The sequence below is a fragment of the Cucurbita moschata genome, unplaced genomic scaffold, assembly GCF_002738365.1.
Source record: "Cucurbita moschata cultivar Rifu unplaced genomic scaffold, Cmos_1.0 Cmo_Scf00019, whole genome shotgun sequence".
NCBI classification, from domain to species: Eukaryota; Viridiplantae; Streptophyta; class Magnoliopsida; order Cucurbitales; family Cucurbitaceae; genus Cucurbita; species Cucurbita moschata.
Window position 1 is genome coordinate 662,377 of NW_019268535.1, and position 12,129 is coordinate 674,505.

Sequence of the window (12,129 nt, forward strand, 5' to 3'; positions counted from 1 at the left end):
ATCTGGCTCTTGTGAGATCTCACATTGGTTGGTTGGAGAAAGGAATGAAACATTCATGGTGTGGAAACCTAACCTCTTCTTAGTAGACACGTTTTAAAACTGTTAGACTGACGACGATAAGTAGCACATCAAAATGGACATGTGAAATCTCACAATCCACCCTTTGGGGAGTCCAACATCTTCGCTCGCGCACTGTCCAGTGTCTGGCTTTGATACCATTGTGAGATTCCACATTAGTTGGAGAGGGCACGAAGCATTCCTAGTGTGGAACCTCTCTATAGTAGACACGTTTTAAAATCGTGAGACTGACGACGATACGTAACGGGCCAAAACCGATAATATATACTAGTGATGAGCTTGAACTGTTACGAAGATTTTGAACGGTGAAAGATGAAGAAATGTTAGATTATGTTGTGCAACAAGTTGGCAAAGTCTATAGCCAATAATAGTGAAGTACATACTGATTCACAAAATAAAGGCAACAACACAGCTATTAGGTGGCATACATAGTTCAATCTACATATTTAGTGCTTAAACCTCTGTTACATTACAGGGTTGGGTTGAACTTCAGATATCAAAACTCTCCCAAAAAACTTGAGTTAACAGGGTTTGTTCCTTATGCATTTTAGAGGCCCTGCGAACCGTGTGAGCCTTGTCACAAATGTTCCTGGTTTTGCATGGATCACATCTTTCTTTGAGTATTTTCTTATGGGGTTCCCAGATTGTACAAAGAAAGCTCCATTCATCAGCAGATCTCCTTCTGATCTCCAATTCCATGTTTTCCATTCGCTTTCTGGTGCATATACCCTTTTCGTCACCTGGTTCGTTCCAAACAAGCGGGTCAACACTTTGTTGGTGTGCCGGGTACGTAAGTAAGGAAACGTATCTCAATAAGACCTTTTGGGGAAACCAAAAGCAAAGTCACGAGATTTACAACCTACGTCCACCGCTAGTAGATATTGTCCACTTTTGCTCGTTACGTATCGCCGTCAGTCTTACGATTATAAAACGCGTTACTAGGGAGAGGTTTCCACACCCTTACAAGGAATACTTCGTTACAGTCTCCCACCAATGTGGGATCTCACAATCCACTCCCCTTGAGGTCCTAGCGTCCTCGCTAGCACACCGCCCAGTGTCTGACTCTAATACCATTTGTAACAATCCAAACCCATTGGCCCGTTACGTATCGCCGTCAATCTGTAGTTTTAAAACGCGTCTACTAGGGAGAGTTTCCACACCCTTATAAGGAATACTTCGTTCCCCTCTCTAACCAACGTGGGATCTCACAATCCACTCCTTTTGGGGTCCAACGTCCTCGTTAGCACACCGCCCAGTGTCTGGCTCTAATACCGTGTGTAACAATCCAAATCCACTAGCCCGTTATGTATCGCCGTCAGGCTCACGGTTTTAAAACGCGTCTACTAGGGAGAGTTTCCACTCCCTTATAAGGAATAGTTCGTTCCCCTCTCCAACCAACGTGGGATCTCACAATCTACCCCCTTGTAGGCCTAGTGTCCTCACTGGCACACCGCTCGGTATCTGACTTTGATACCATTTGTAACCGCCCAAACCCACCGCTAACAGATATTGTCCGTTTTGGCATGTTATGTATTGTGTTTTAAAATCGTGAAGCTGACATCGATACATAACAAGCTAAAATGGACAATATCTGCTAACGGTGGGCTTGAATTGTTACACGTGGCTCTAATACCATTTGTAATAGTCCAAACCTACCATTAACAGATATTGTCCGCTTTGGTTCATTACATATCGTGTTTTAAAACCGCAAGGCTGACAACGATATATATCAGGCTAAACCAGACTATATCTACTAGTGGTGGACTTGAACGGTTACATGTGGCTCTAATACCATTCGTAACAGTTCAAACCCACCGCTAACAGATATTGTCCACTTTAGCCCATTACGTATCACGTTTTAAAACCAAGAGGCTGACAACAATACACACCAAACTAAAGCGGACAATATCTGCTAACAATAGGCTTAAACGGTTACACTAAAACTCATACTCAAAGTGAACAATATCATACCATCGTAGAGGTCGCTTGTCTCTAACACGCTCATCAACAACCTACCTATGTGGATGATGATCAAGTGAAACTTGTTGTTACCTCTTTGCAATTTGGGTCTGGTGGGGCAATGAAACGGTTCCCCTGGCTGATAATGGTGGGGTTGCGGCTGCCACCGATGGCATACATAAGCCAATGAGTGTAGTCATTATTGACCACATGGACGAACCCCCATCGGCATCTAGGCATCCTCTGCACCAACCCTTTACCAAAGTGATTAAATGCAAGCGTTACCTGCATAATCTGGTCATCCGAGTGGCTATCACTTGCCCCTAATAATATCACCTTCATGAACAACAACACCTCATATCAGTACAATAATCAGCAAATTTCATCGTGTTCGAGAAGGCGAGCTTAGAATTACATCGTTATGGTGAGCGAAATGGCAGTTCGAAATGGTGATAGCAGTCGACGCCATGACTGCATCGATTAGTCCGTCTTGACAATTAGACATCGAAACATGATCTATCCAAACATTCGAAGCTCCAAACATGGAGATCCCGTCGCCATCACTCCGTGTTCGAATCCCGTAATGGTTCACCGAGTCTCGAATAAGGCCTCCATTGCCAGCTTTGATGTCATGAATATGCAAATTATGGATGATTATGTTCTTCACAAATTGCAAAGTAATTTGACCACCATTAGCTATATGGACATTGGCACCACGTCCATCTAATGTCTTGTTATCAGTCATTATAAGCTCTTCAGCTAGCCTGATCACCATGTCATGTGCAAATGTAATCCAAAGTGGTCTGTCTTGGATCACGGCATAGCGGAGAGTTCCGGGTTTAGGATGAAGCATGTCGTTATCGCTCGAATCTTGAACGATGTAAAATCTTCCATTTTTGCCTCCTGTTGTTCCTCGGCCGAACCCGAGCGCACAATCAGCTAGCTTCTTACGGTTTTTAGACCAGTTTTTGTCACATCTCCAGCATCTATCAATTGGATTTGTAGCTAAACATGGACCATTGTATTTCCTCAAATGTCTCCTTGTGTTATTTGCATCATCTAAGTCTCTGTCCACGATAAAGATACGGATTTCGTTAACATACAAGTTCAAGAACTAAATGGTTATTTTCACGAACACGAAGTGTAACGGTAAAATCAAAAAAATGTTCAGCGAAGTCACTGGTGACTCGCGAGAACTCTGGCGAGCGTTGGAATTCTCGCACCTGCCAATCCTTAGATCCATTTGCAACGAAGAAAATAGAGAGGAAATCGATAGAGAGAGAACCCGAGACGTTTTCTGGTGGTGTTTTCAATGATGATGTTATGTTTATGTTGAAATTATGATTTGAAAGATGATGTTTTAAGAGTTAACTTCGCATAAGAGCTTCGGTTAAGATGACGGTAAAGATTTTAGGTAACAGAAATCTAGGGTCGTTACAGTTGATATCAAAGTTAGACACTAGGCGATGTGCCAGCAAGGAGGCTGAACCCTGAATGGAGGTGGACACGAGGCAGTGTGCCAACAAGGACATTAGGTCTCAAAGGGGGTAATTGTAGGGTCGTTATAGTTGATATCAAAGTTAAACACTAGGCGATGTGTCAGCGAGGAGGCTGAACCCTGAATGGAGGTGGACACGAGGCAGTGTGCCAACAAGGACGCTGGGTCCCAAAGAGGGTGAATTGAGGGATCTCACATCGATTGGAGAAGGGAACGAGTGCCGGTGAGGACACTAGGTCCCAAAGGGGGGTGGATTGTGAGATCCCACATCAATTGGGGAGGAAAACGAAGCATCCTTTGTAAGGGTATAGAAACCTCTCCCCAGCAGACACGTTTTAAAATCCCCTCAAGGGAAAGCCCAAAAAAGACAATATCGGGCTTGGGCCGTTACACGAAGAACAACCTCTCCCTAATAGATGCGTTTTAAAATCTTCTCAAGGGAAAGCTCAAAAAAGACAATATCTGCTAGCAGTGGGCTTGGTCCATTACACGAAAAACACTATTAGATGAAGACGACTCTCCACAATGCTATGATATTGTCTACGTTGAGCATAAGCTCTGATGGCTTTGCTTTTGAGCTTCCCCAAAAGACCTCATACCAATAGAGATAGTATTCATCGATCATAAACCCATGATCATTTCCTAAATTAGCTGATGTGGAACTTTCATCCAACAAACACGAAGAACACGAAGAACACGAAGAACATGAAGAACACGAAGAACAGGAAATTACCCGTTAACATGCTCATTGAAACTCTCAGTGACCTCTTCAGGACGGGGTTGGTAGGCCTCCAAGGCAGCCTTCTTGGCTTCTTGAGCTCTTTGCTGCCATACTTCATCAAAATCTGCAATACCAGCCTCAAGGGATGGAAAAATGATAGCAAAAGCAAATATCAGCAGCAGCAGCAGCTTAGCCCCAGCGATGTTGCTATCTAGCTCTCTCATAACTCTTTACTTTGTTAAGCTTTTTGTTAATTCTCAATAACCCATTTGAATTTGGAGCTAAAATGTTGAGATTCATTAAATAAGACAATGAGAAATGGAGAGCAAAAAGTGGGGAGCCATCCCCTTGAATGGTCAACTTTTCATTTGCTTTCTTTATCCATTTTCAAGGATTTGTGCAAATATGTGGATCATATGATCTTGGGTTGTTTGAAATTACACTTAACTTAAGATAGATTCACGACGTAGTCGAGTGGGACGGGTCCGTTTGAGAAGGAGTCACGATCGAGGAGATGTAAACTTAGTGTCACGACCTGTATTTCGAGGCTTGAGTCTTGGAGTACTGTGACTTAAAAGATGAAATTGAAAAACTCGATATAATTTAGTTTGGAACATTTTTCATAGGTGTGAGATCCCACGTCGGTTGAAGAAGGGAACGAAAGATTTCTTATAAGAGTGTGAAAACCTCTTCCTAGTCGACGCGTTTTAGGGGAAGCCTGGAAGGGAAAGCCCAAAGAGGACAATATCTGCTAGCAGTGGGCTTGGACTATTACAATAGGAGTACACGAGTGTTATCTGGATGTTTCGAGAAGTTTCTTTTTCATTTTAGTCTTTTACCATACTCAATAGAGATTGTACTAAGATTAAAGTGTGACAAAAAATGTGTATGTAGCCATGTGTATGGGACCTTGTAACCTAAACTCGGGCGCGAAAACCCTATTCGCGAAAACCTAAACTCGGCAAAACCTTACAACCCTAAAGGGAAAACCCAAAGCCTAGAAGGATAAGTTCAAAGAGGACAGTATCTGCTAGTGGTGGCTCGAGCTGTTACAATGGGAGTACCATTGCTGACTTTTTTCGTTTCTCGAATGAGTGCCATCAGGATGTACAGAAAAGTTTCTTTTTCATTTTAGTCTTTTACCATACTCAGTAGAGATTGTACTAAGATTAAAGCGTGACCCAAAATGTATATGTAGCCATGTGTACGGGACCTTATAACCTAAACTCGAGTGCAAAAACCCTATTCGGGACATATGCAAACCCTATTCGCGAAAACCTAAACTCGGCAAGACCTTACAACCCTAAAGGGAAAGCCCAAAGACCAGAAGGGAAAGTCTAAAAAGGACAGTATCTGCTAGCTGTGGGCTTGAGCTGTTACAATAGGAGTACCATGACTGACTTTTTTCGTTTCTCGAACAAGTGCCATCAGGATGTTCAGAAAAAAAATTCTCTCATTTTGGTCTTTTACCTTACTCAATAGACTATACTAAGATTAAAGTCAGGCCGAAAGTTTGTCTGTAGCCTTGTTTACGACACCTTACAACCTAAACTCGGGCGCAAAAACCCTATTCGGGATAGAAGCAAACCCTATTCACGAAAACCCTAAACTCGGGTGCAAAAACCCTATTCGGGATAGAAGCAAACCCTATTCACGAAAACCCTAAACTCGGGCGCGAAAACCTAAACTTGACGAGACCTTACAACCTAAACTTAATTGTTTAATTAATTAAATTGTTGATTTGATTAATGAAATAAACTATATAAGGTATTTTTCTTCAAAATTTTATTTTATTTTTATCTTATTTTCTTTTTTTAGCTAAGTCTTTAATTAAAATATATATTAACAATAATCCATTGATAATATAAAATCTTAATAAAAAAAATAATATTTAGGATGAAAATTAAAACTAAGCTCGAAAATTAAATTATAATTTTTAAAATCACAAAATTAAATACAAATTAATTTAATTAAAACATATTAAAATAGTAATTAAATATTTTTATATATTATTTCTTAAAAGATAAAACAAAAAGAATTTAGAAAAAGAAAATAAAGGAAAAGGCAATGGGCACTATTTATTTTTTCCGCTATCAGCGCCTTTTCTTTTCCCCTCTATTTCTGTTTCATACCAAAATGAAGCCATGACGACGCCGGATCGGCCACCGCCGCCCAAGGCGGTCAGAAAGCTCATCGTCGAAATCGCCGACGCTCGGAACCTTCTTCCCAAAGATGGACAAGGAACCTCCAGTCCTTACGTCGTCGTCGCTTTTGGTGGCCAGAGGAAGCGGTCTGCAACTAAGATCCACGAGCTCAACCCTACCTGGAACGAGACGCTGGAATTCATCATCTCCGATCCCGATGATATGAAATACGAGGAGCTCGAGATCGAGATTTTCAACGACAAGAGGTACGGCAATGGCTTTAGCCGGAAGGATAACTTCTTGGGGAGGGTGAAGCTGTACGGAAGCCAGTTTACGATGAGAGGAGAAGAGGGTTTGGTTTACTATCAATTGGAGAAGAAGAGCGTCTTCGGCTGGATTAGGGGCGAAATTGGCATTAGGATTTGTTACTTCGATGAGTTGGTTGAAGAAGATCCGTCGCCGCCTCTGCCGCAGGAAGAGCAACCGCCTCTTCAGACTGTGACTGAGAAGCCGATAACTCCGGAATCTGTGATCGAGGAATCGAGGACGTTCGAGGTTCCGCCGCTGAGGGAGGTCGGTCGCGTCGATTCGAACTTGCCGCCGGTGGTTGTTATCGAGGAGTTTCCGCGGCAGGAGATGCCGGTACATACTGAGCCTCCACCCGCGGAGGTACTTGCTCCACCACCGGCGGAGGTACTTGCTCCACCACCGGCGAGGGTACTTGCTCCACCACCGGCGAGGGTACTTGCTCCACCACCGGCGAGGGTACTTGCTCCACCACCGGCAGAGGTACTTGCTCCACCACCGGCAGAGGTACTTGCTCCACCACCGGCAGAGTTACATGCTCCACCACCGGCGGAGTTACATGTTCCTCCACCCGCGGAGGGACAATTTGCTCCTGAAATGAGAAAGATGCAGAATAACAGAGCAGGATTTGGGGAAGGGGCTAGAGTTCTGAGAAGGCCAAATGGAGATTACGCTCCAAGAGTGATTAATAAGAAATTCATGGCCGAGACTGAGAGGATTCATCCATACGATCTTGTGGAGCCGATGCATTATCTCTTCATCCGCATTGAGAAAGCCAGAAATGTTGCCCCGAACGAGAGCCCCTACTTCAAGATTCGCACATCAGGCCATTTCAAGAAATCGAATCCAGCTAGTCATCGACCTGGTGAACCAACTGATTCACCAGAGTGGAACCAGGTATTTGCCCTCCGCCATAACAAATCTGATACGGCGAATAGGACATTGGAGATTTCAGTCTGGGATACGCCATCGGAGCAGTTCCTCGGCGGCGTTTGCTTCGATCTATCCGATGTACCTGTGCGAGATCCGCCCGATAGTCCTTTGGCCCCTCAATGGTACCGCCTCGAAGGCGGAGCCGGAGATCAACAACCCTCTAAAATTTCCGGCGACATTCAGCTTTCTGTTTGGATCGGAACTCAAGCCGACAACGCATTTCCAGAGGCTTGGTGCTCCGATGCTCCACACGTGGCTCATACGCGCTCGAAGGTTTATCAATCTCCTAAGCTATGGTACTTGAGTGTTACAGTGATAGAAGCGCAGGACCTTCACATCGCTCCAAATCTGCCTCCATTAACGGCACCAGAGATACGAGTCAAAGCACAGTTAAGTTTTCAGTCGGCTCGGACCAAGCGAGGGTCCATGAACAGCCACGGCGCTTCATTTCACTGGAACGAGAACCTCGTCTTCGTCGCCGGCGAGCCTTTCGAAGATTCCCTGATCTTACTTGTTGAAGACCGGACAAGCAAGGAGGTCGTACTCCTCGGCCACGTCATGATTCCGGTGGATAAAATTGAACAACGGTTTGACGAGCGATACGTGGCAGCAAAGTGGTTCTCATTAGGAGGCGGCGACGGCGGCAGAATCTATCTCCGACTCTGCTTAGAAGGCGGATATCACGTGCTGGACGAGGCTGCGCACGTATGTAGTGACTTCCGGCCGACGGCAAAGCAGTTGTGGAAGCCAGCCGTTGGAATTTTGGAGCTCGGGATTCTCGGAGCTCGAGGGTTGCTTCCGATGAGGACTAAAGATCCGGGAAAGGGGTCCACCGACGCTTACTGCGTCGCGAAGTACGGGAAAAAATGGGTCCGAACCAGAACGATGACTGACAGCTCTGATCCATGTTGGAACGAACAGTACACGTGGCAAGTCTACGACCCCTGCACCGTCCTCACCATCGGCGTCTTCGACAATTGGCGAATGTACTCCTACGCGGCGGAGGACAAGCCCGATAACTATATCGGAAAAGTACGAATTCGGGTATCAACACTCGAGAGCAACAAAATCTATACCAACACGTACCCCTTGATGGTGTTACAGAGAGCAGGGTTGAAGAAAATGGGAGAGATCAAGCTAGCCGTCCGGTTCGCTTGTCCAGCATTGTTGCCAGAGACGTGTGCGGTTTACGGCCAGCCATTACTTCCAAGAATGCACTATCTCCGCCCAATTGGGGTGGCTCAACAAGAGGCATTACGCATAGCTGCCACAAAGATGGTGGCGACTTGGTTAGGCAGGTCGGAGCCACCATTGGGCTCGGAGGTGGTTAAGTACATGTTGGATGCGGATTCACACGCGTGGAGTATGAGAAAAAGCAAGGCAAATTGGTTTAGAATTGTAGATGTTTTGGCATGGGCGATTGGATTGGTCAAGTGGTTGGATGATATCCGGAGATGGAGGAACCCCATCACCACAATTCTTGTTCATACACTGTATTTAGTTCTTGTTTGGTACCCAGATTTGGTTGCCCCAACTGGGTTTCTGTATGTGTTCTTAATAGGAGTTTGGTACTATCGCTTCAGACCAAAGATACCTGCTGGAATGGACACACGACTGTCGCAAGCCGATGCGGTGGATCCAGATGAACTAGATGAGGAATTTGACACAATTCCGAGCTCAAAACCATCAAATGTTATCCGAGTTAGGTATGACCGACTAAGGATACTAGCTGCTAGAGTCCAAACAGTATTGGGAAATCTTGCAACTCAAGGGGAAAGGGTGCAAGCATTGGTCAGCTGGAGGGACCCTCGAGCTACAAAGTTGTTCATTGGGGTATGTTTCACTATCACATTGATTCTCTACGTTGTGCCACCGAAAATGGTGGCGGTGGCGCTTGGATTCTACTACTTGCGCCACCCCATGTTCCGGGACCCTACGCCGTCGGCTAGTTTGAACTTTTTCCGGCGATTACCGAGCCTATCAGATAGGTTAATGTAGAGTAGAGTAGTTGTTTAATTGTATTGAAAGTGCATTTTTTTCAACCTTTTTGTGGGGCTTTCCATAATTACACCCCAAATTGATGATGGGGGTTGAGCTGGCTACTTCGGTGGCGGGTGGGGAAGGGAGTTGGCGATTGAAAAGGCAAAAAACAAAGAAGAAAAAAGATATCCTGAAAATATCATGGTGAAGTGTGAAAGGGAGCAGAGAAAAAGTAGCGAGCTGTAATCATATTGTTTTGTTCTTGGAGTTGGATTTCGATTGACTAACTATTTCAGATTGAGAGAGAAAGATGGAGGGAAAATAGAGTATCTCATGGTGAACAGGGTCGATAGCTTGGGTCTTGAAAAGTTGGAACATCACAAGTTATTGGTAGCCATACATTGTTCATTGTTGAACTTGTAATTCTTTTGAGTATTGATTGTTTTTGTTACACTTGACATTGGAAAATGTCTTCAAGAAATCAGGACCATCAGAAATAAATTGAGACAAAGAAATTACCAAGTCGTGTGCCGGGATTCTCGGCAACCCACACCAATTTCTGGCCATTGGGTTGCCATATTTATGGAGATGAGTTGCAGAGCCAATAATTGCAGAACAAATCATCCAGTTTGCCTTCAATTTTGTCATAAAAGAGTAACTGCTGATCTACCTCTCTGCAATTTCAGGTTTTCTTTCTCTCCACCATTATTTTAATACTTAGATTTGAATTGGCCAATTATCATATTGGATCTGATATATATATTTTCACTAATATCACTGTTCTGTTGGGAATCATGAATCTCTGCACTTTTTTCTAGCTTTACTTTGTACTTTTCTATTTTACTTATAAAGTCATGATCATTCTCTAAGCTATCCAATGTGGGATTCCCTCCCAACAATCCTCCTCTCGAACAAAGTACACTATAGAGCCTCTCCCAAGGACTATGGAACCCTCGAACAGCCTGCCCTTAATCGAGTCTCGACTCCTTCTCTGGAGTCCTCGAACAAAGTACACCCTTTGGAAGGCCTATGGAACCCTTGAACAACCTCCCTTTAATCAAGACTCGACTCCTTCTTTAGAGTTCTCGAACAAAGTACACCCTTTGGAAGGCCTATGGAGCCCTCAAACAACCTCCCTTAATTGAGACTCGACTCCTTCTCTGGAGTCCTCGAACAAAATACACCTTTGTTCGACACTTGGAGTCACTTTTGAGTACACTTTCTTTCAGGCTCACAACTTTTTCTATTCGATATTTGAGGAGGATGGTTGGAAGGGAGTCATACATTGGCTAATTTAGAGAATAATCACGAGTTTATAAGTATCTCCATTGGTATGAGGCCTTTTGGGTACCAATTAATTAGCAATAGAGATAGTATTCCTTTATAAACCTATACTCATTCCTTAAGTTAGCCAACAATCTTCGAACACTTTTATGTCAAGAACACTCATGAATTATACCATCAAATCTTTCATTATTCATGTTAGAACAAAATAGTCATTGGTCTGGCACGAAAACGGAGGGTCTTTTTTCTTTTCTTGTATATATCCAATAAGGGAGAAATCTTGAATTAACACATTAGAATTGTTGGGAGTGTTCAGATTAAATATAATGGGAGGAAACTCAGAAGAGAAGCACGAGGATAAGGTTGAGAAGAAGGAGAAGAAACACGAGGAAGAAGGAGATGAAAAAAAGAAGGAAAAGAAGGGAAAAGATAAGGAAGCAAAAGATGGTGAAAAGAAGGAGAAGAAGCCAAAGGATCCTGCGGATAAGAAAGACCCAACAAAACTCAGACAGAAACTGGAGAAGCTTGAAGTCAAGATGCAGGCTTTGGCGGTTAAGAAAGAAGATATCTTGAAATTGCTCCATGAAGCTGAACAGAATGCTGCTGCTGCTCCACCGCCTTGAATCCTTCTACGAGTACCTCTCTTTCACCTTCTCTTTTACTGAAGCATATATGAATAAAAAGCTTTGAACTAGATCCCTCCCATTTGAAGAGATCTGTTTAGCATAACTGTTAGTCTATAATTATGAATGCTGTAACAATTTCAATCTTTTATAGATATATGTTTATTATTTTCATTTGTTCTCAAATATATTGGTTCATGTTCATGATGTTTAGTTATATTGGACACGTGAAAGTTGAATTCAAAGACTCGGGGATTATTTGTTGGGGGATATGTTGGGTGGAGATTTAGATTTAGATTTAGATGCAGATTGAAAATTGAGATCGAGCAATGTGGAGAGGTTTCCACACCGTTGTAAGGAATGTTTCGTTATCATCTCCGGTCGATGTTGGATCTTACAATCCACTTCTTTTGGGCGAGGAGGCCCAACGTCTTAGCTAGCGACTCTAATACCATTTGTAATAGTTAAAACCCCTCCCTCCCTCATTGCCATCTTCCTCCCATCTTCCAAATCTCCTTCGATCCAACCACGTGCCCAATTCTAGATTTTGCCAATTCTCTAACCATGGCTGTCCAATTCCATCCTCTAGTTTCAATCCCCTTA

General features: G+C 43.6%; 2 protein-coding genes across 4 annotated transcripts; one reads left to right on the forward strand and one right to left on the reverse strand.

Annotated features, from left to right (window-relative positions):
* Positions 1 to 502: 502 nt before the first annotated feature.
* LOC111457080 (pectate lyase-like) lies at positions 503 to 4,521 on the reverse strand. The gene is made up of 4 exons (XM_023099222.1): positions 4,269 to 4,521; positions 2,453 to 3,104; positions 2,131 to 2,373; positions 503 to 818 (listed from the first exon to the last, which is right to left on the reverse strand). Exons 1-4 carry the CDS (start codon positions 4,478 to 4,480, stop codon positions 600 to 602), a joined length of 1,326 nt encoding a protein of 441 aa, XP_022954990.1. The 5' UTR covers positions 4,481 to 4,521; the 3' UTR covers positions 503 to 599.
* A 1,806-nt stretch (positions 4,522 to 6,327) lies between these two features.
* Positions 6,328 to 11,739, forward strand: LOC111457073 (protein QUIRKY-like). Of its 3 annotated transcripts, none has more exons than XM_023099207.1 (3): positions 6,328 to 10,009; positions 10,098 to 10,305; positions 11,220 to 11,739. In XM_023099207.1, exon 1 carries the CDS (start codon positions 6,401 to 6,403, stop codon positions 9,635 to 9,637), a length of 3,237 nt encoding a protein of 1,078 aa, XP_022954975.1. In that variant the 5' UTR covers positions 6,328 to 6,400; the 3' UTR covers positions 9,638 to 10,009; positions 10,098 to 10,305; positions 11,220 to 11,739. The 3 variants fall into 3 exon arrangements, with proteins under 3 accessions (XP_022954975.1, XP_022954976.1, XP_022954974.1); XM_023099208.1 differs by having other exon boundaries at positions 10,105 to 10,305; XM_023099206.1 differs by having other exon boundaries at positions 6,328 to 10,305.
* Positions 11,740 to 12,129: the final 390 nt, after the last annotated feature.